Source organism: Gloeophyllum trabeum (genome assembly GCF_000344685.1).
Source record: "Gloeophyllum trabeum ATCC 11539 unplaced genomic scaffold GLOTRscaffold_00001, whole genome shotgun sequence".
Classification (NCBI taxonomy): Eukaryota; Fungi; Basidiomycota; class Agaricomycetes; order Gloeophyllales; family Gloeophyllaceae; genus Gloeophyllum; species Gloeophyllum trabeum.
The window spans coordinates 2,386,821-2,407,238 of record NW_006920410.1 but is presented as its reverse complement, the minus strand read 5'-3'; the positions used below and the strand labels follow the sequence as shown (position 1 = coordinate 2,407,238).

The 20,418-nt window shown below is 53.6% G+C and overlaps 7 protein-coding genes across 7 annotated transcripts; 5 read left to right on the top strand and 2 right to left on the bottom strand.

Moving 5' to 3' along the window:
- Positions 1 to 784: 784 nt before the first annotated feature.
- On the top strand, positions 785 to 4,001 carry GLOTRDRAFT_124496 (uncharacterized protein; the record flags this gene model as incomplete). The annotated part of the gene is made up of 2 exons (XM_007862892.1): positions 785 to 3,196; positions 3,246 to 4,001. The coding sequence occupies 2 exons, from the start codon at positions 785 to 787 to the stop codon at positions 3,999 to 4,001; spliced, it is 3,168 nt and encodes a 1,055-aa protein (XP_007861083.1).
- A 301-nt stretch (positions 4,002 to 4,302) lies between these two features.
- On the top strand, positions 4,303 to 7,229 carry GLOTRDRAFT_102471 (uncharacterized protein; the record flags this gene model as incomplete). Its single annotated transcript, XM_007863406.1, has 7 exons — positions 4,303 to 5,104; positions 5,157 to 5,311; positions 5,430 to 5,981; positions 6,034 to 6,636; positions 6,700 to 6,807; positions 6,856 to 7,101; positions 7,152 to 7,229. The coding sequence occupies 7 exons, from the start codon at positions 4,303 to 4,305 to the stop codon at positions 7,227 to 7,229; spliced, it is 2,544 nt and encodes an 847-aa protein (XP_007861597.1).
- Positions 7,230 to 7,745: 516 nt separating this feature from the next.
- GLOTRDRAFT_113294 (uncharacterized protein) lies at positions 7,746 to 11,177 on the top strand (the record flags this gene model as incomplete). Its single annotated transcript, XM_007862891.1, has 14 exons — positions 7,746 to 7,851; positions 7,905 to 8,545; positions 8,594 to 8,800; positions 8,854 to 8,919; positions 8,971 to 9,089; positions 9,142 to 9,292; positions 9,341 to 9,457; positions 9,511 to 9,679; positions 9,737 to 9,810; positions 9,862 to 10,034; positions 10,083 to 10,271; positions 10,323 to 10,473; positions 10,496 to 10,510; positions 10,563 to 11,177. 14 exons carry the CDS (start codon positions 7,746 to 7,748, stop codon positions 11,175 to 11,177), a joined length of 2,793 nt encoding a protein of 930 aa, XP_007861082.1.
- GLOTRDRAFT_53193 (cation efflux protein) lies at positions 11,038 to 13,105 on the bottom strand. The gene is made up of 8 exons (XM_007862196.1): positions 12,990 to 13,105; positions 12,876 to 12,927; positions 12,785 to 12,824; positions 12,590 to 12,734; positions 12,449 to 12,529; positions 11,765 to 12,391; positions 11,360 to 11,704; positions 11,038 to 11,304 (listed from the first exon to the last, which is right to left on the bottom strand). Exons 1-8 carry the CDS (start codon positions 13,075 to 13,077, stop codon positions 11,282 to 11,284), a joined length of 1,401 nt encoding a protein of 466 aa, XP_007860387.1. The 5' UTR covers positions 13,078 to 13,105; the 3' UTR covers positions 11,038 to 11,281.
- Positions 13,106 to 15,162: 2,057 nt separating this feature from the next.
- Positions 15,163 to 16,895, top strand: GLOTRDRAFT_68645 (uncharacterized protein). Its single transcript, XM_007862890.1, has 5 exons — positions 15,163 to 15,485; positions 15,578 to 15,740; positions 15,800 to 15,970; positions 16,023 to 16,122; positions 16,175 to 16,895. Exons 1-5 carry the CDS (start codon positions 15,318 to 15,320, stop codon positions 16,710 to 16,712), a joined length of 1,140 nt encoding a protein of 379 aa, XP_007861081.1. The 5' UTR covers positions 15,163 to 15,317; the 3' UTR covers positions 16,713 to 16,895.
- A 77-nt stretch (positions 16,896 to 16,972) lies between these two features.
- GLOTRDRAFT_135372 (uncharacterized protein) lies at positions 16,973 to 18,686 on the top strand. Its single transcript, XM_007862889.1, has 5 exons — positions 16,973 to 17,191; positions 17,257 to 17,863; positions 17,922 to 18,018; positions 18,073 to 18,134; positions 18,186 to 18,686. The coding sequence occupies exons 2-5, from the start codon at positions 17,350 to 17,352 to the stop codon at positions 18,332 to 18,334; spliced, it is 822 nt and encodes a 273-aa protein (XP_007861080.1). The 5' UTR covers positions 16,973 to 17,191; positions 17,257 to 17,349; the 3' UTR covers positions 18,335 to 18,686.
- A 62-nt stretch (positions 18,687 to 18,748) lies between these two features.
- On the bottom strand, positions 18,749 to 20,394 carry GLOTRDRAFT_68641 (uncharacterized protein). Its single transcript, XM_007862888.1, has 5 exons — positions 20,047 to 20,394; positions 19,896 to 19,996; positions 19,593 to 19,847; positions 19,010 to 19,540; positions 18,749 to 18,954 (listed from the first exon to the last, which is right to left on the bottom strand). The coding sequence occupies exons 1-4, from the start codon at positions 20,168 to 20,170 to the stop codon at positions 19,079 to 19,081; spliced, it is 942 nt and encodes a 313-aa protein (XP_007861079.1). The 5' UTR covers positions 20,171 to 20,394; the 3' UTR covers positions 18,749 to 18,954; positions 19,010 to 19,078.
- Between the last annotated feature and the right edge of the window lie 24 nt (positions 20,395 to 20,418).

The window sequence follows — 20,418 nt, the reverse complement described above, 5'->3', positions numbered from 1 at the left end:
GCCGAGGTCCTTTGCACAGATGGCGGACATGGTTCACTGAACACTACATCATGCCGGAGGCCTTCCGTTGGACGTATGCCAATGGCGAACCTGTCCCGAAGCCGCACCAGATTCTAATAAAGTACTGTCAGCATTGGCTGAATAGCATCAAGAGAGAACTATTCTCGCCTCCGCCGAACCATGGCCGCTTTCCGATCTTCCCCATCCTAGTGCTTTCCGACTTTGTGAGAAATCTCGTCGTCGAACGTCGCCACACTCGCTACTGGGCTGCTTTGTTCATTCTCGCCTGCGCGACCAGTCGACTCATGACTGGGAACATAGAAAATAAACATTCATCGGTGAAGAGAAGCGCCACCTGGTCACTGTCAACACCAGGTAGGCCAAACATGTGTATCGAGATATTGCCCTCACGTTCTTTGCAGAGAGAAAGAGACGCGCTCGAAGCCATGGAGTTGATGATACCCTACAGCCAGACAGGAAGGGCAAGACATTGCTATATGATACGGACACCAGCCCTAGGTGAGATTCGCCCAGCCGTCCGACAGGTTTCCTTGATCGTGACATATCAACACCTAGCAAAATTATTCACCCCATTCCACGAACTCGTAGTATGCAGAAAGCTACCCACTTACTCTTCGCTTGTCGCTGATGTAAATGCTTGTTAGAACGCCTGCGCAGTATTACTCCTATCAGCATGGTACTCAACCCCTTCGCAATTAGGGCAGAGCAGATTGAGGATACAAACCGAAGCTTACCTTCCTCTTTCCAACCTTCAGGGCGAGGAATGAATCAATCGGCTCGGCTGCAAGACGCGCGAGCTTCGGAGGAAGAGAATAGAGGAGACACGACGCAACTTGGTAAAATAGCGATACCTCTTCCAGGAAACGTGCTTGTACCGGAGCAGCTCCCACCTAAAACGACGGGCGCCAGGAATGCTAGGAGCAATAAGCTGTCGTTAAATAAGGCGACAAACCAGACCAGCCGAGCGGGCTCCGGCGTGAGAGGCAATCAGCACACTCCAACCTTGCCACGAGCCGCAGGAAAACAGGTTCCTGTTCAACTGCGACCGGCCCCGATATTGTCCAAAGCAGTGGCGGTGCAGCCACAGAGACCTGCACCCTCGGTTGTTACGCGCGCGAGCGTTGGGAAACAACCGCTCCGTGTACATCCAGCGACGGCTAAGCCTCTGAATCCGCCGGCATCAAATACCAATACCGGTCCTGGCATTGTCCCGCCTTTGGCTACTGGCCACTCGCGTCCACCCTCAGTTGCAACACGAATGAGCGTTGGGTCCCAGTCACTTAACATATCTTCCGCGCCGATTGTCGCGAAGCCTGTCAACCCGCCCACATCAAAGATCATCAAAGGCCCTGCTTTCGTCCCGCCTCTGCCCAATGTCCCCTCTCGCCCACCCTCTATCCAGAAGGGTGTGCCACATCCTCTTCGACAGTCGCATATATTAGTGGATTTACCCTTCTCCTTATCTGCAACGCAGACCCCTGTGCCTCCAGCACATACAGTGGTCTCACGCACGAACGACTTGAAGAAAATGTCTTGGGATGCTACACCAAGCGAGCAATCCTCCGATCCACCAGCGCAATCTATGGAGGTCGACTTCCCACCACCGGCGACGACCCAGGGAGAAGCAGCTCCAGACGATCCCATGGACGGCGGAGTCGCGCAACTCGGCGATGCACTCCAGGCCCTCTCATTAGATGTGGGATTGGGCGTAGATATGGAAATGAGCCTAGACTTGGGCTCCAGTGAGAGGCTACAACAGAGCAGCGCCGTCCAAATTCAGATGGGGACAGCTCACAATATGGCTTCTTCACCGACAGCCTTCTGGTGTTCTCCCCCAGTGGTACCACGAGTAAACACATTTGAACCTGATTCCCGCAATAACCCTCGAGGACTATGCAACGAGAGCGCACATGCCCAAGGGAGATCAGTCCCTGCGTGGTCTTCATCGACGTTGACACCGGATGCGCAAGCGATAGCTTCGCAAGCAACTGGCAAGGAACGAGATGAAAACCCTAAAGTGCTTCAAGTTGGGGCCACAGAATCCCGGACGCAGAGGAACTCTGCACTACCTGCAGCAACCTCCACCTATACTCCACCGACAAACGTACCGACAAACGTAGAAGCAAATGGAGTCCACTGGGGGCGTGAAAAAGAACCTGCAACGACGCAGGGCACACTTGCTCAACTAGCTCCCGCGGTTCCAGATTCTCAAGCAAGAACGTCCCAAAGAAACCGAGAGTCATGGGAATCGACTGATAAGACTGGAGCGTCGCGGCATGCAGACGCAACAGCCCAGGTGCTGGAGGCCTCTGCGCTGCACTCATCGATCCCCGCTGGTCCACCAACGACAAGTGATCGAAGTAATGAGCTTGGATGGGCGCAGGCTGAAGGGCTTCAAGTGGCGCAGGGAACACCCGATGGTATTCACAATCAGACGACCCCTGTACCACCTCCTTTCACCTTCACGACCGACCCACAGGATATCTTAGCGTCGCAACAAGAACGGATAAGTGAGGAGCGGGATACCCAATACAGAGCGCCTGTAGGTGAAGATGGTGTGATGCAGCCTTACGAGTTCGGAAAAGACGGGAGACTATTGAGACGTTTCCCAGTCTCATCCAAGGCACTGGCGTGGCATTACATCCTGCCAGAACCAGAGGACGTCTCAGCCCAAACCTACAACGGGTGCGAGACCCAAGACCAACAAGCCGTCCTTCAGCAGGATCTCTCTGGTGCCTATCCTATAGAGCTTCGGATGGAAAGCCCCTCCGAGAACGCCCCTGAGGTCATCGGAGGACACCAACTTGAAGACGTAATGTCCAGCTTCGATTTTTTTTGGGACCACTCGGCGAGCGTGAATATATATGGCGCAACCGGCTACTCTCCGAGCATGGCAGACTACAGTGCCAATGGACAGCTACAACTAGTCGGTCTGGATCCAGAGCGAGGGCCCCTCCAACGAGATATGGTTCAGATGGAGACCCCTGGCGCGTCCACGTCGCAAGTAACGTTGCCGATGCTTCCAGAGCAGGAATTGACGTCGCAGGCTACCTCCTCCCGTGGTCGGACTCAACACAGGGCGGGGGTAGCTAAGGTCGATCAATCCAATAACATTTCCACTCGCGCCTTCAATTCTGGAGACAGACGGAGACCAACCAATGGAGACGGGACGCTTGTAAGTGCGAATACTCTGTGAAATGCGTCCGACCTAAACGATTGCGTAGGAAACCCAAGGCCATCCCGATCAAGTGAAAGAGCTGTCAACCGTGCCGGCAGGGCAGACGGGACCCCAGAAGATAAATGTCCAGCAGGACAGACCTGATTCTTCCCGTGAACTTGTCGAACAGGAGACGCGAGTGTCGAGACATGGCCTGATACAAGCAATGGCTAGTGACGATCCGAATCTGGACCCAGCCTTGCGACCCATTCCCGTAGGACCTGAATGGATCCTACCGAGCGCCTCAAACATTGCTCCCGTGCTTCAACCAGGGAGTCCAGCGCGAGGTGCTTCCATCTTGGAACCGGGACAGCCTGACAAGGTGGACGAGCCGGATACCCGAAGACCCCCTGGCCCCTCGAATTACCGACCGACGCGGGACGAGAGAGACAACGGCGAATTAGCTGAAGCCAGTCGACAATGGGATGCAGCAACAAGGCCAGGTCCGTCGAGTGATGTCCAGACTGAACAAGAACGAATCGCAAGGTCCAAAGGGAGTAACCACGCCATTGACTCTCTGACCAGTGAATCACATGTACAGTTCGAGCTTCCCATACCCCCAAGGACGCCGATGCGGCGCCTTAAGAAACACGAAAACCCTTTCCAGAAGTCAACGAAAAAGAAGCGATCGAAACCTACCAGGGTAGCTATACCCACTGGGGATGTACCAGCGGCTGAAGCATCGTCCGCAAAGGATGCGCCAGATAACGGGGATTCGATAGACAAACTTTCGGCCGGACTAGAGAGCAAGCTGAAGATGTAGTAACGGTGATAGAGGGCAACAGGCTCCAGCGGACTAGGAAGTGATCTGGCTTGAGACTGTACGAGCGTGGCTTGGGTGACATCTCGTAAATGAACGCATTGCACTGTTAGAATCATAGGATCTGTAGCAGGTGCGATAGAGCAGGAGACGACTGGAACGCAGGTTAGAGGACAACCCGAGCCACGTGCGATCACACGCTGCACAGACGCGCTCGTTGCCAAATTAGCGCCCAACTCCTCTTCCAGCACAACCTTACGCACTCTGTCACTGTCTCAAGCAACGCCCGCCCCAAGCCCGCCCTATGTTTTCTCAGTTTCGGCAGGCTGTTGAGACATTTGCGCCGGTGCGCCGCCCTTCTCAGGACCTAACTGACGATGAACGCCAGCGCTCTCGTTCACTAGACCTGAGACAGGCCCTCCCTCTGCCTTCTGGACAGCTAGCGGAATCGGCGCTGGAGAATATTAGAAAGTCCCTCACATCCCAGCGTGCGGGCCCCACTGCTACTTCGCCACCTCCTGGTACCTCGCCCAGGCGTAGGCCTAATCTGGAAGAGCGCCTGAAAGCTACATTTACCATCGGAGAGGCCTCCAATGACCCCAGCCCTTCCGCCGGCTCAAGGGCCTCTACACCTGTCCCTGTTTCCAAGCACCCGCTGTCCCCAGGCTCAACTCCGCTTCCTGCCTCTCCTCCCTTATCCCCGAGAAATTCCATAGACCTCCGTCCTGAGCCAGTTCCGGTCGCGCTGCCTTCTCCTTCTATTTCTTCGTTGACCGACGGCGACAAGCCAACCTCCACTGCAGGTGGCGGCGAGGACAGGTACCCCGAAGCTGACATCCCACTGCCCTCCGATTCTCCAGAGTCAGACATATCTCCGGAAGGACCTCAAGTGTCGAACGAAAGCGTGAGCCCAGGGGCAAGCGATGCGCCCCCTCGCGACGATACCCCGAGTAATACGGCAGACGCGACTCAAGACGTCTTAGAGAGCAGTTCGCCGCACAGCGTGTCTCCCTCACCAGAAGCGGTTGGGAGCGACCCAGCTACCAGTGAGGGAGACATTGAGTCGCTCCGTGAGAGGTTGAAACTGGTGGAGCAGCGGTTCGCTGGTGGGTCTTGCCGTATGCAATGGGTCTGGAGTTATTCATACGAGAGAAACAGATGTATCTACGTCTTTCAAACGATTACAGGCTGAGAAGCTCGCTGCTGATCGTGTGCTGAGAGAGTTCACACCACTAGAGAGCATGAAGGATGCTGAGGCTCTCAAAGACTTCTTGCAAAACACAAAGTCTCAGGCGGAAGTGAGGCATTCATCGGTTCTGGGATTGACACGAAACTAATCCAACTTAGATGGCACAAGCTGAAATAAAGCGCCTCCAGGGTAGCATTTCCCGTAAGCGTGTCATGCCATCCCACCTTTGAGCACACTTTGAGTTTCGTACAGGTCAAGACGAACGCCTGCAAGAGCTACGCGAGACCCACCACCTGGAGTCCGCTTCTCAAATTGAACTCATAGATCAACTGCGGAAGCAGCTCTCCGAAACCGAAGCACTTCTAAAGGCTTCACAAAACTCGAGTTCAACACTGGAAGGGGAGCTCGCCAGCCGTAAGGCTGAGATTGGCCAACTTCAGTCTGAGCTCGAGAAAGTGAAGACTTCGGTCAAGGAGGAAGAAGAGAAGCGCGTCAAGGCGGTCAGCCTGCTGAAAACCGTGCGTCAAAAGCTGGTAAAGGCGGAGAAGGACAGGGAGGATGCGGTTCGGGAGGCGGCACAGCTGCAAGCCAGGGAGAAGGAGGAGAAAGAGAAGGCCGAGGTCGAGAAGAGGAAACTGAGGGAGGAGATCCAGGAAGCGAACGTTGATCACGAACGCGCCTTGACGGGTCTTAAGATGCAATTCGATCGAGAAGTGTCGCTTCTCAGGGATCGACAGGATAAAGAGATCACTGCGTTGAGAGGCCAATTTGAGCTCGAAGCTGCGACAGCTAAGGTCTGTCGATGGCCTTGTCTGCCCGGGTGGTTTGCTGATATCGTGTGTTCAGAGCCTTCATGAGCAAGAGCTCTCTAGGAGGGACGCGACCATCGCATCTCTCGAGAATGCAGTTCAAACTCTGCGGTCTGAGAAGGATAACTTCTTTGATCAGTTGCAGATGCGGCAGGCGGAGCTAGAATCCGTGCAGTCTCAACTCGAAGTTCTTCAGAACCAGAATACAGAATACCAGTACCAGTTCCGTGAGCTGGACGAACGCATCGGCTTGCTTAACGAAGAGCTAGCCGAAGCTCGGAGGGACCAAGACACCCGCGCTAGGGGCGCTTTCACGTCAGCGGAAGAAGTAGCGCAAATGCTCTCCGCTACAGAGGCGAAGTACGAGTCCAGGGTCGCGGATCTGCGACGCACCATTGCCGCCTTGGAGAAAGAGCGTGACGAGTCCGAAGCTGATTGGAGTAGGAAATTCAGGGAGAAGTCGAAGGAGATGGAAGAGCTCCGGAGAGTCGTGGATTCGTCTGCGCGGAGCAGGGAGGAGAAGGACAGTGTCCTAGATGACCTGAAAGCAGAGACGGATCGTCTCAGGAAAGAGATCGCTTCGTACCAGAAGCAAATCGCCGATCTCCAGAAGGTTACTGAGAAGAGCAGGGAAACCGAGGTGAGTATTTCTTGCATATTTGATCGTTGCTTGCTTCATTAAAGTGCAATCGGTTTGTCTTAGGACTTGGAGCGGCAACGAATCGTAGAGTTGCAAACCCAGACTTCGGTACTGCAAAAGCAATTGGAGGAGTTGAAGGGCCGAGAAGGGCAGCTACGGCTCAGTAACAAAGTGAGTCACATCTTATGACATCTCAGGGCTGTGACTGACGCATTGTAGACTCTGCGGGAAGAATTACGCAAAGTCCAGTCGTCCGCTGCATTGCTAGAGCGGCAACGAAATCCAGGTGTTGGTTATTGGGGCTCCCACCCAGAAGAAGGTCGTCGATCAACGACCTCCCTATCCGATGCGAACGGATCACGGCCCTCGTCTCGTGCCAGCGCTGGCCCTACGGATGATGAGGAAGTCAACTTGGAATATCTGCGAAACGTTGTGCTGCAGTTCTTGGAACATAAAGAGATGCGGGTACGTCTCCATCTGTTGACCATCTTATTTGATGCTCATACCAGTCTCAGCCTCAGCTCGTGCGAGTTCTGTCCACTATATTGCGATTTACACCGCAGGAGACGCGCAGACTTGTGGCAAAGGTTTAACCTGCCTATAGGCTCCTAGGACCATCATCTACTTAGTTCACACGCAGACTGAGAATAATATCACCTCGACATGATTGGATCCATTCCCTGTAGCTATAGTTTCGATACCCGTTTCCAGCTGTATCTAAGTGCTACTTGCATCCTGTGATAGAGTCATCTATTGGGTAGACTCCAGCGTCGAGAATCAGTTAGAACCTGACTGACCCGTTCGACCGACGTCCGACAGCCAAGCGACGGCTGTGCCACTCACGTGGTAGTCTTCCTGGACGCGTTTACCAGCGCGTCCCTTCTGGCGCGCACCGTGGAGGACGTGGTGAAATTCCCATTTTTCAGCCAGCCTCCCTCTGGACCTTGCAAGAGGGCACTGAAGAGATCACGCAGACTCCCCATACACCACAAACGGCGATTTACTCTCGATCTCATGTCCCTCATTGACCTGACCAGGAATTCGTTCCAAAGCGGTATCTCTGCCACCAAGGTACGTTCTTGAATCGGATAGCTTTCATAGTTGTATAGATGGTGCATTCTGATCTTCCGCTCGAGTGGGTGAAACTCTGCCGCTTGTTTATATCCAAAGAACTGCCAAACAATGCATCGGACGACACAGGCGCGGCGCTTAGTAGTACGTTCTTCCAATATCAGTATTGAATCTTTTGCTGACCACTAATACGTCAGACTCCGTCCTCTTACTTCTGCAGTCGTATCCAGGGGACCCTATGCTGCAAGAATATCTGAAGCGTGCCATTGAAGAGAATCTGATATCTGTCTCCACCTTCATCTCCACCTTCTTACAAGCAGCTCGGTCATCAGAACTACAGAATCCTGCTACTCTCGATATGTTATGCAGAGTCGCCCTGGATTCCCATTACTCTTCTGGTGTGCCCCCGATAGGCTCCGTAGTCCCGTACTCGGAATCATCCATCACCGTACTGGGAACTGTCCAAGATGCCCTGGCTCTGCTCCGCACCGCTCATAATCTGCCGATGTCCCACTACCACCAGTTAACGACGTCTGCTTCGGAACTTGTTATCCTTTTACTATCCTGTGTCACCGACATGTCCCAAGTCTCGACAGCTCAGGCGATGGTGGTCTACCAGGACGCAAACGAAATGCTGCAGACACTTCGACTCAGTTCCGACGTCAGACAAGTGCTAGAGACTTTCGTCATGTCCTTACACCTGCTCATGGGAGACGACGCCAAAGCCGCCAGGGAGGCTCAAATGATGCATGCCATACAAATGGCTCTTGGGAAGGACATCCTTGGTCCAAATTCCGACACGGACATCGTGACGTGTAGCCTGATGTTCCATTACTTTGTACGTGCAAAAGTCTATCTCCCGACCTTAATCAGCATGTTTCAATAGCTAGCTTATAGGGCTGATGAGTTCGGCTCCGGTCATGGCGACCATGTCGTTGCGATCTTGCTTCGCGTCTTGCGTTCCACATCTTGGACGCCTCAGGTATTCTACACGCAGTTGCTACTCTCTGCGGTGACATGTCTTGCACAAGCCTCTTCTTCCGGCACCGAGAAACGGGCTGCATTGCTGTGGAGAGCGTTTGTGACCGCAAGAGTACGTTCAGTGCACACAATAATGTGATGTTTCCCCTCAATGCTTTTGTGTAGCTTCCCCGACTACTGGCGCAATTCCAGTCGACTGTTCGCCATGACAGTACGGAGGAAGCAGATTGGGTATTATTTCATTGTATACTACGTTGCCGTAGACTGACGTTGTATTTCCAGCGCATCGCATTGCAATTTGCGTTGACATCTCTTTTTCAAAGAGCCGACCTTCTTGCTCACTGCGACAATGTCAATTTCAACATGGACCCGCTTGATTCAATGAATGAGGGGATGCAGTCGTACGTCCTTCAAGCATACAAGGTTTCAGTGGAACCTCTCACAACGTGCTAGGTCCCGCTTATTTGCTCGCGATTTCTTACGGCAACTCGTCACAGAAGGCTTGCTAGACTCATCCTTCGCTAACAACCTTGACCAAGGTCTTGCCAACGACAACTCGCCTCAAGTACAGACCGATGCTCAAGAGCTCGGCATGAACCTCGAGGTTGGGTAGATTCATATAGTATCAATGCTACTCTGACGTTGTTCTCAGCATTATATCGACAACAGAGTCTCAACGGACCCCAGTCAATATGACAGCAGCGCTTTCGTCGAGAAGGTCTGTGGGGATCCTTCTAGTCATGCTCCTTTCGCCGATACCGTTCATCGCGTGAGTTCCTACCTCTCTATCTGGCCCACTCAACATGACGAACCTATGACTAGCGGTTCTGCTCTTTGACCTCATCTTTGGAAGCGGAAGGATTAAGCAATCTCTGCAAGCTGTTATACGTCTACCCTATTGCAATGGACCTCGTTTCTTTACACTGCAAGGTGTCCGATATGGTGGCCCGTGCATTAATGTTCCTAGAAGAGTATGATTGTGAGAGCGTCGGTGGGTATCTCCACTCACTGTATATGTATTTTTCTTCTCACTGTTGCTCGCGCCCAGGTGACCCCCAGACGGCTGTGAGCCATCTCGGGGACGTAGTCCTCTTCTTGCAGTCCACTATAGCTCAGTTCCAAGTGCGTAAGATTCGGACTGTCCACGGATCTCCAATTTATCCTTTCCAATAGATAAGCAGTCGCGAATTCAAACTGCGAGAGCGTACCCTTCGCCTCGAGTTCCTTATTACGCCTTCTATCCAGCAGATAGATCAACTGGCCAGGGAAGATTCCAACGCGTTTTACTCTTGGTTTAAAGCGCTCTTCGACAGTAATAGCGAAGGTATAGAGGACACTATCCTCAGGTAATTCTTATCTTTGCCAGTCGTCTCTATCCCACTCATTTGGTGAAGAACCACACGCCCGAAGACACTCCTGCGCCTGGCCCCGTTACTATTCTTACATGCCATTGCATTTCACATTCAGAATCAGATGGATAAGGATGTCCTCAACAATGGCGTGTCTTACTTTCTCGGACCGCTATTGCACTGGACTCTCGTCGGCATAGTAAAGGCTCTCATAACGGAAATCCAGCGAATAGGGTACTTACCGTGACGCAATTTCTGAACATTCATTGACTAACATCTTCGTAGTTCACAAGCACGAGCGCATCTGGAAGTCTTACAGATCCTACTTACGTCACAGTCATGTCCGCGTCCCGTCCTGCGTCTATGTGGCCCCAGTATTATGCGGCTCCTAGTCATCCCTTTGGTACGGGACGTTGCTAAGACCGCGGCTGTCAACGTGGATACTATTTACCAAGCAGTGGCCCAGGCGCTCAGTGCGGAGCAATGTGCGCCTCATTTATTGTGATATGAGGGCTTCTTACTGAGTCTGCCACTAACTCAGCTGGAGTCCAAGCGCATATGGGCACGGGTAACATTGTTCCTTGGACAGACCAGCCGCGACAAGCCATACGAGAAGCGCTAGCCATGGCGCGCTCCGGCAAAGCTCCCGCGCTGGACGTCGATCGCTGTCTGCTCGTCTTGCCCTCGGTCAAATTCCTCCATCTGCTCTGGTCCGAGCTTCTCGCGGCATCCTGCGAAGGCGCCATCGAAGCTTGTAGGCGCATCGCGACCTTCGTCCTCACCACGCCCAGGGCTTCCAACGGACCGCCCCTGATGCCGACATTCCTTCACGTTGTCTTACCTTCGTTGATCACGTCCGTAGATCAACAGTCCCCGGCGAACCAGACCATGAGTATGGAACTGATGGTCTCCGTTATCTCGTATGCTCTCACTGCTTCACTCCACACAGAGTGGGCTCTGCACACCGTGTGCGGGGATGACCGGCCGGTTCTCGGGCAATCCACAGCTGGTATGGCCAAGCGCTTGTCGAGTGAGCTGCGGCGCAGAAAGAACAGCCCCACTGCCGGGGTCATTTCCCAGCGTTTGTCGTCCTCTTCATCATTCGTAGCAAATTTCCCCATGTTCATGGCAGAAACATAAATAGGTATATTACTAATGTTATTCCGAGACACATGCCATGATGACAGGAAATTAGGGATACATAGGAACGTGACAACACTAGCTAATCCGATTCATGAGGATCATTACACTTCTGCAGGCGGTGGGGCTAAACAAATATCGTTAATCGAGCAGGCCGTCCTGGCACATAGTGGATCACTTACGGCAACAGGCGTTTTCTTCCGTCGAACATGCCTGACCCGGCGGGCACGGGATCAAACAGGGCTTTCTCAAATCATCCGGATTCTTGCGGTATTCAGGCTGAATGGTAGCCGAGTGTATGCCATGACGATGCAAAACTTCATGGATGTTGGCAGCAACTTCCATAAAGTCCTCATCCCTGTCGGCGACGACGTGGACGGAACCTACGACTCGAGATTCCGACAACTGCCACACGTGCAGTTCGTGAACAGCAAGTACTCCTGGGACTGCAAGAATCGCGTCGTGAACGTTGTCCAAAGACACCGTAGGCGGGACTCCTTGCAAGAGGATGGACGATGTACTGAGAACTGGGTGGCATTAATGAGATTAGCCAGAATCACCACAATAAATACGAATGCAATACGTACCGAGCGGCATGGCAGAGTGGAAGATGATGACAGTGATAACAAGACTGATGATAGGATCGAAGTAGTACTTGAAGCTCCAGCTCGTGAGCCAGATGATCAGGCCCGTGGCTATAACTCCGACATTGCCCAGAGCATCACCGAGTACATGCAGTACCAGGGCCCGCATATTCATCGAACCTGCGTGAGAATGTCCATGACCCGATGGCCCTTGAGTGGGCGTCAGCTGGCCCGACTCCGAGGGCTCAACGTTCGCCTTGTTACTCATGCTTGATATGAGCGGAGTGTTCTCGTCAATGTCGATGGACTCTCTGACAGTCTCGTCCCCCTCCTCGATTGGGTGCGGACGGGTCGACCGGGAACCAGAGCGCGAACTCCGCCTGCCCCGCCGCGGCGGGGGTGAGGGTGATCTTGCCAAGTTGCTGATTGAAGCACGGATCGCTGCAGGATGAACCATGTTATCAAATGAGGCAGAACGCTCGCGCCGTTCATGTTCCTCTGCTGTTAATTTTCTTTGCCTTCTCTTCGCGACCGCGTTAGGACTCTGCTCCCTGCTATTACTTGCAGTGGGTGTCTCGGACGGGGTCCCTGACGCCGACCCATGCCCATGCTCGTGGGAGTGGCCATGTTCTGGAAGTAGGACTTGAATACCGCGAGTAGGACCCTTACCAGAAGCGGAATACATACCGTGGAAAAGGAACAGGCCCACGATGTTGGACGCTAGCCCGAACGATCCGACGATGACAACAAGCCGCGCATTCGTTATCTCTGGAGCGCGGGGCGTAGCGATCAGGGGCATAACATATGCTGGGGTGAGGGTGTACTCACCAGGCGCCGAGAAGAAGCGCTGGATGGCTTCCAAAAATATAGAGAAACACAGGGCAAGGAGGAAGACGCCGTTGACAAGTGCAGCAAGAATTTCTGCGCGGTGCCAGCCATACGAGTATTGCGCCGTACGATCTTTGGCGCTGAACTACAGAGACATCATGAGGCGGGTAAATGCTGAGGACAGGCCAGACATACCTTGATCGCGTAGAGAGCCACCACCAAACTCAGCACATCACTGTGAACTGCTCAATATTGCTATCCCAGCATCCAGATCATCGCCACTCACTTCAACATATGAAAACTGTCCGCGACAAGGGCCAGTGAGCCCACGGCATAACCTACAGGAACGCGTGAAAGTGATCAGTGCCGTGCCCGCGCACGTCGGCCGAAGCAAGCTGACCAACGATGATTTCGACAAAGAAGAACAGCACATCGATAACAAGGAGCAAGATGATACGAGCCGAGCGACTCATCGTCGGAGTGTGCATGGCGGGCCAGAGATGGTGGTGGTAAGGAAGGAAGAGAGTAGAGATTCTGAAGTCGAAGCCACAGCATCGTCATTGACAAATCCGGCGTCCTCCGGATGTTATATTTGGCTCAGGGACATGATCGTCCCATTTATCTTATCTGATAAGTGGGTCAGTGCCACATTTATTTGACCCAGGCTTGGATCCTCCCAAGATCCTCCAACTGTCAGCGCAAGAACAGGACTGTGCCTCCTTGCACGATTGGATTGTATGGCCGGCACTGGAAATCGAAACTCTGATCCCCGCAGGTCCCACTACTGTTCGCCGACACTTGCCACGCCACCATACCATATTACCAAGCACTGCGTATACACAGACCCATCTCTCTCCGCATTCTCCCTCCACTGCATCTGACCAAGAACACTGTATGTCCATGAAACTTCGTGTCCTTTCTAGTACTGAACGTTCCTTGCAAAACGGATGTACTGTAACCTACTGTAACTCTACTTGAGTTGCATCGAGGCGCTACAGGTGGCACCCTATTACAAGGGCTATCGTATGGAGTGATTGACTCAGGGCCCCACATGTCACTTCTGCGTATGTCCAAAAGTACTATCAGATGACATACCGGCATCCGTATGGATCTCTGAGATAAGTGCCTGAACAAAATCCAGTCCAGCGTCTCAGAAGGGAAAGACGAAACGAACACAGGCATAGAGCAGCAACAGGTGATGCCGTCGTCCAATAATAAGCCACGCTGATTCTGAAGTCATTTGCGCTTTACGTCCCGCTCTGAACCCGCAACTGAACGTGCAGGTGTCCGACTCAGGGCACATGTCCCTGGCGGAATGAAACGAGTGAGAATTCGGTCCATACTCCCGATACTTCACCAATGCAATCGCGTCATTCTCGACCTAATTGCCTCTTGTTAGAGTTTTTATGTGGCCGCAAGGAAAGGACTCGGTAAAACTCTCCCCGGAGCTGCTACAAATATACAGATGAACCTGTTCCTGTCAATGAAACATTGACCATGGTTCGAAGGCCTTTGACAAGTCTGGGAGTATGTAACCTGCGTAGGTCTCGGGAAACGAGGTGTCCCAGAGGCACGGCGGTCGCGTTATCTTACGCAATTCGCGCAGAACTACAGTCCCGGACAACCAAAGACAACAAATTCGGTGACCGGATTTCCTGAGGTCCAGCAGCCGTGGGAACCCCAATTTTATTGCAGAAACGAGTGATTTAGACTCTAAAGAAGAGATTGGCACGAGCCGATTTCCGATAAACACCCTGTAGCCTTCAATAATGGGTCGGGATGGGCCAAAATTTTGGCCGTATACAAAACAAATCGGGAAAAATGCGGAAAATATGCCAATCGACTCCTTTCAATGAGCTGAGCACGATTCTGGCTTAAATCTAATAATTGGACCAGCTGATATGCCATAATAGCTCTCCTAAGTGCAGGCCAAATATGGCAGTCAAGGTAACATGTGCAATAAATTTGAACTTCCTTGCCAGTGGGCGGCCTCAGAAGAAGGTCTGAAGTATTCGAAAGCCTAGATGCAGCTCCATGCAAGGGTTACAGGTCCCCAAAGGCTCAGGGCATGACCTGGGAGGTCCGGTGACTGTGTAGAATGTCGTTGAAATGGCCCAAAATTTTGGCCGTATCAAAACGTCGTGGGAAAAATAAGGGGACCTCATTTTTGGATGTTTCCAGCCTCCCTGAGTCCGAATCTGAAGTCGGTTTCCCGCCAAAAAATCTCGTTCGATCAGAAATCAATTTGTTGCCTTTGCTTGTCCGGGACTGTACTGTAGGCCGCTCCCAAAAATACTGGACGTGGCAAAACCGCGGAGAGCACGAACGCTAGAGTTTCATCCTGCGCGAACGGCGGAGATCAATTTCGGACTTCGAGGGTTTTAATGTACGTTGCATAAGAGCCATATACAAGCAGCTTGAATACCAACGTGTGGTACACAGCAGTGTTATAATCATAACTTCAGCCTAGGCGCGGACAGAGTACAGTACTGGGGAGATTCGAAGGTAGACTTGATAACTTCTGATAAGATTCGAAGTAAGGCGCGTTGTTGTATGTTGTTTGGTCGCCTATACTGGACTTCATTTTCCTCCACTACCACCGCTGAAGGCATCCGAAGGCTTCATTGCAAGGCATTAGACTGCTCACATCCAGTCCTGCGCTAGACCTTCAGACAGAAGCCCACAGCGCCCTCCAAATCCCCTTCGGCCTCGCTCTCTTCATACCAAAATGGCGGCAGCACCATCCATGGCCGCGGCCCTCGCCGCCTCCCTCCCTGCACCCCAAGCTGCCCCAGCACCCGCGGCGCCCACATATGAAGCCATCCCGGCCTCCATGGCCAAAGTCATCGACATCGAGGCCGAGATCCCTGTGACCACCGTGCAGCTGGATGGAATAGTGAGCATGCTTTCCATGCCTCTTTCACGCGGCCCCTGCCCTCCCCGTACCATGTCCTGTCCAAGATGAATGGCGTGCTGAAGCTTTCTTAGGTCATCACAAAAATCATCAAGCATAGCCGCGAGGCGCCGTCTGCGACTGCCCATGGGTTATTATTGGGCCTCGACCTCGATGGGACGCTGGAAGTGTCGAATTCATTTCCTCTACCGTTGCACGGCGGAGGGGACGACGACGACAAGTCCACGAAATCTGTCGGTATGTGACCATATGTCCAAGCTCGGGACAGTGCTAATGCGGCTGTAACTCCTGGTCAGCGCGGTATCAAGCACAGATGTTACGATCTTTGAAGGAGGTGCAGTCAGATGACAGTGTCGTCGGGTTCTACCAAGCGTCGACGATGGGCGCGTTCTTCAGTCAAGCCTTAATAGACACGCAGGCAATTCATCAAGACAAGCTTAGACATGGAGGCATTGTTGTCGTTCATGGTCAGTGTTATTTATAGGACAGCCAGCGCTTCTACGTGCTTACTCTCAGCAGACATCACCCAGACTGCGCGTGGCAACGCTGCATTCCGTGCCTTCCGGTTAACAAAGTCATTTTTGGACGCGTTCAAGAAAAGTAACTTTAGCACGCCGAGGTGAGTGCTACATTAACCTTCACTGGCTTTCTATATTTACATTTGCCACAAGTTTAATCGACCATCAATTAACATTCTCTACCATCCTGGAAGAGATCCCGGTCGAAATCCGTACCAACGCTCTGCTAAGCTCATTCCTGAACACCCTTACCACGCCGACCCCGTCACCCCTCCCTGATGCCTCTCCCGCCGAGGCCTCGACATCCTCGTTGCCGCCCTCATTCTCCAATCTAAACTTAGGCGCGATAGGCGTGGTCAGGAACCTCGAGCAGGTGAACGACGCACTGGATAGCTACAGGACGGAGGAAGGGAATCTCGCGTACCTGCAGCGGCAGATCGCCCGTGAGAAGTCGCGGGCAGATGCTTACGTTGCGAAACGGAAGGAAGAGAACGCTTCGCGGGTGGCGCAGGGTCTCGCGCCCCTCCCCGAAGAAGACGTGAGCAGACTCTTCAAAATCCCGCCAGAGCCGAGCAGGCTGGAGAGTATGTTGCTGCTGGGTCAGGTTGATGCGTATGGGAAGAGTCTGGCGGGAATCACGAGTGCGGGGCTGGTGAAGATGTATGCGGCGAAGGCCAACTCCGATATCTGAGGATGATGGGTCCGTGGATGAGGATGAGAATAGCCTTGGCTGTGCCCAAGTCTCTCATCCGTGGCGACGGACGCCGTCTTCAGCGTACGCCGCGTATGTAACATATGACCGTTGCCTGCTATACAGTGGCTACTGAGCGACGTGTGTCTTGGAATCAAGCGGGCCTCCGCAGCATGGCAGCAGCGCAGTCCAGGGGAGGCCGGGCTTGAGTGCGCCGGAGCGGTCTCGAATGAGACGTGGCTGCAAATTTGGACTGATCAGGCATCTTTCCGGCAGAAAGATTCGGAACTGGGAGCAGCCCAGAGAACGAATACAATGCTATATTTACTCCGAGCGAGACATCCGTTCAAGGTCGTTGAGCAGCTTGTTATTTTCAGATCGCTGTTGAGAACATATTCCAAACAACGGCAAACAGAGCGCTTATTAGAGGCCTCGCGGTTTACTGCGTACTGCAACGATCGACTCGTCCGAGAGGCCAGGTGCGCACCCCCGCCCCGTCTGCCCTTTTCCTCGTTTGTTCTGACATTCCTCTGCTCGTTCGCAGGCAGTCCCCCGTTTTATAAGGACTTGTGTATCAGTCATTCCCTCCACCCCACTCTCATTTACGACTCGCCAAACAGGCTAATTTGTTGACGCCATGTCTGTCCTCGCCAAGTCCTTGTTCCTTCTTTCCCTGGCTCTCTACGTCTCCGCCCTCGCCACCCCGCGCGTTGCCCGCAACGCCTTCGAGCACCACCACCTCGCTGCTCGCGCCGCTGTTCCCGTCACAGTAGCTGAGGCGGTCTCCGCGCCACCGGCCGTGACTGCGACCCCCCGCCGTCTCAGGAAGAGGGCAAACGGTCGCTGCAAGGCTCCCGCCAGTTCCTCCGCGGCCTCCTCGACACCCGTTTCCTCTTCCGCCCCCGCTTCTATCGTCAACGTAGCCCCCTCGCCATCCCTCGCGTCTTCGTCCATCGCGGCCCCCGCTACCTCCGCTACCCCCGAGGCTACGTCGTCGTCCGAGGCTCCCGCCCCCACGTCTGCAGCTCCGCAAACGTCTGCGGCTCCAGCCCCTACATCGTCGTCGCAGGCTCCAGCAACTACGAGTGCCTCCTCGAGCGGGGATTCGTCGAACTCCCCCAGCTTCCTCATAGGCACGCAGACCGGCCAAGGTTCGTAATGACCTTCGCAAATCAGCAAACGGGCTCCTCACCTTCTGCTTGTGCATAGGTACCTTCTACGAGACAGGTCTCGGCGCCTGCGGTATCACCAACACTGATACCGACTACATCGCCGCCGTATCTCACTTGTTATTCGATGCATTCCCGTATGTGCTATCTGATCCATAGTCTGAGGCCTTACTCACAAGTCGCTCCCGTAGCGGCTACAACGGCGTGAACCCGAACAGCAACCCCATCTGTGGTAAGAAGGTTACCGCCACCTGTAAGTGAAAATACCTGCCGCGCTCGGCCAATAGACTGAGCATTTCATTAGACCAAGGCAAGTCAGTCACCGTCGCCATCACCGACCGCTGCACTGGCTGCGCCCTTACCGACCTCGACTTCTCGCCGTCGGCCTTCACCCAGCTCGCCGACGAGGCTGTCGGTCGTCTGTCCGGCATGACCTGGGTCTGGGACTCTTAGATGCGACATCTAACGTCCTTTGATTCCTTGGTCCTCGTGCTGGGTTCAGGGTGGTTTCCTGGGTTTTATTCCTTTTTATCCTATCTTTATGTGTCTCTTCCTATGGGGCGCCCGCACACGGGTCGGGTTGCCTTGCTATTATAGGGCTCGGCGTCGGTGACGCATCTCTGTTCTCGCGTGCGAGCAGAGCTGGTAGAGCTCGTTGCTTTTTGGAGCCAGTACTCCTGTAGACATAGCTCGCAGTTGCATGTGCAGTTGTCAACGCTATCTTGTTGCTGTAACCAAAAGCGGAGGAATCACAATCAATGTATTCATAGTGAGACCCTAAACTGCTTTGCGAGTTGTGCGATTCTGTGCGTGGTGGTGATCTCGCTCGTCACCAATGAGAATTCCGTTGATGTCCCAGATGTCCCAGACGGCAAAATGCATAGCAGTGGGAGGTTACTAATATACAGGCGTACGAAAGCGAGTCCATGGTAGTCCGATTAGGAGGATGTAATAAGGATCACAGTAGCTATATCCGAACGTCCGTCATGCAGGCCGGGTTGCAAAGAAGCTGCGATCGAAATCATCCGATGGATGCTTCATGCGCGGGGTCTTGCGGCGAAATGAGCCCTCAGCTGGGATAGAACAATGTCAACCGCCTGGACAAAGTATGCAAGGGACTCAACGGACCCGCCTGAGCAGCCACGACTGCGGCCAAGTCGGATCCGTCGCAATAGACGAATGCAAGGGAGGGGGACACTAACCGGGATGAGCTTGAGCCCGCTCCGGCATGTCCATCCCCGCAGCACGACTGCTTGAATAATAGTTATCGTTGAATCGCGGAGTGGGGCCGGGGTCTTGGGTGTATGCGTAGCTGGGCTGGGAGAGTACACTGGTTCTCCGGCCGGGCTGTGACGGGTCGCCGCCACCATAGCTTGGATAGCCGCCTGGCGCGTACCCATCCGTCGGGCGCTCCATCTTGTCGCCCATGACGGTGGATACGCTTTGGATGCTGTCGTCCCTGTGGTGAGAAAACCCTCGTCCCCGACCACCCTCATTGTCGAGGGAGTCTACAGACCGGCGTGGGTCCCATGGGTCCGATCGGTCATTCATCGGGATGTCGTTTGTGAGCGGCTTCGATGCGTCGTAGATGGAGTTATAGGTGGAGATGGCTTCACGCTGGGCTTTCCCGAACGATGACACGACGAAGTAGAAATAGAACTGGGGTGGAGGCGTGAGTCATCGGTGGCTGGAGAGGAAACGAAAGACCAACCTGAGCAATGGCCATCACTACCCAGAGACCACCCATTAATCCCACGTCTACCCATGGAAAAATGTTGCACAGCGTGTCCGCCTCGGAGGAAGTAGCGCCCGAAGTTGCGTTGGCGAAGAAATCAGTCTGACATGTCGATTTGGCAGTCGAATGCCGAGAGGCGGAGATGATGATCCAAACAGCAGCGACTGAGAACGCAGCACTCGTAATCATGATATGCAGAGTGGTGTATCGTCGATACAGAATGGTCTTATCCTGTCCCGGCGTTAGTATCATAGGCAAGCTCGAGCACGCTGTCCGTACCTGGTTTACAGCAAGGAAACCGAGGACCTGCAAACCCGCCCCGACGTAACATATGATGGCAAATATCCATTTCGCAAACGACGGTGTAGCAGCACCCACCACTGAAACAATGGTTCAGAAAATATGGCGGTAGACAAGGACGTGGACTCACAATGCGGGGTTGCCACGGCTAACGTGCCGGCGAGGATGCCCAAAACCAACTGCTCGGTCAGAACGGCATAGATGCCTGCATTGACGATGGGTACGGCACAGCAGCAGTACTCTCTTATTTTCATCTCGAGGGAAGGGCCCGCCGGGGACAATCAGATGGGAGAAGGGCGTCAAAGGGCGTGAGGAATCGACCTCTTGCGTGGCGACGACGGGTGGTGTATGGAACGGTGGGCACAAAGGCAAACAACCTGCCTCAAGCAGTACCTTCTCGATGGAAGAAGCGGATGAGAGCAACTGGTAGCTTCAGAAACAGATGAACTCGGCGCTGCTGCCTGAGAGCGTGCACTGCCTGCAAGCGCAGTCCTCTGACGCC

Excerpts from the sequence above, each read along its gene's own strand:
- GLOTRDRAFT_68645 (XM_007862890.1), top strand. The coding sequence starts at position 15,318 with ATGGCGGCAGCACCATCCATGGCCGCGGCCCTCGCCGCCTCCCTCCCT. Across the intron at positions 15,486-15,577 it reads CCGTGCAGCTGGATGGAATA|GTCATCACAAAAATCATCAA; the intron begins GTGAGCATGCTT and ends AAGCTTTCTTAG. Across the intron at positions 15,741-15,799 it reads CAAGTCCACGAAATCTGTCG|CGCGGTATCAAGCACAGATG; the intron begins GTATGTGACCAT and ends ACTCCTGGTCAG.
- GLOTRDRAFT_135372 (XM_007862889.1), top strand. The coding sequence starts at position 17,350 with ATGTCTGTCCTCGCCAAGTCCTTGTTCCTTCTTTCCCTGGCTCTCTAC. Across the intron at positions 17,864-17,921 it reads AGGCACGCAGACCGGCCAAG|GTACCTTCTACGAGACAGGT; the intron begins GTTCGTAATGAC and ends GCTTGTGCATAG. Across the intron at positions 18,019-18,072 it reads TTGTTATTCGATGCATTCCC|CGGCTACAACGGCGTGAACC; the intron begins GTATGTGCTATC and ends TCGCTCCCGTAG.
- GLOTRDRAFT_53193 (XM_007862196.1), bottom strand. The coding sequence starts at position 13,077 with ATGCACACTCCGACGATGAGTCGCTCGGCTCGTATCATCTTGCTCCTT. Across the intron at positions 12,530-12,589 it reads GCGCTTCTTCTCGGCGCCTG|AGATAACGAATGCGCGGCTT; the intron begins GTGAGTACACCC and ends CCCGCGCTCCAG. Across the intron at positions 11,305-11,359 it reads GGAAGAAAACGCCTGTTGCC|CCCCACCGCCTGCAGAAGTG; the intron begins GTAAGTGATCCA and ends ATATTTGTTTAG.
- GLOTRDRAFT_68641 (XM_007862888.1), bottom strand. The coding sequence starts at position 20,170 with ATGAAAATAAGAGAGTACTGCTGCTGTGCCGTACCCATCGTCAATGCA. Across the intron at positions 19,997-20,046 it reads AGCCGTGGCAACCCCGCATT|TGGTGGGTGCTGCTACACCG; the intron begins GTGAGTCCACGT and ends CCATTGTTTCAG. Across the intron at positions 19,848-19,895 it reads GTTTCCTTGCTGTAAACCAG|GATAAGACCATTCTGTATCG; the intron begins GTACGGACAGCG and ends ACGCCGGGACAG.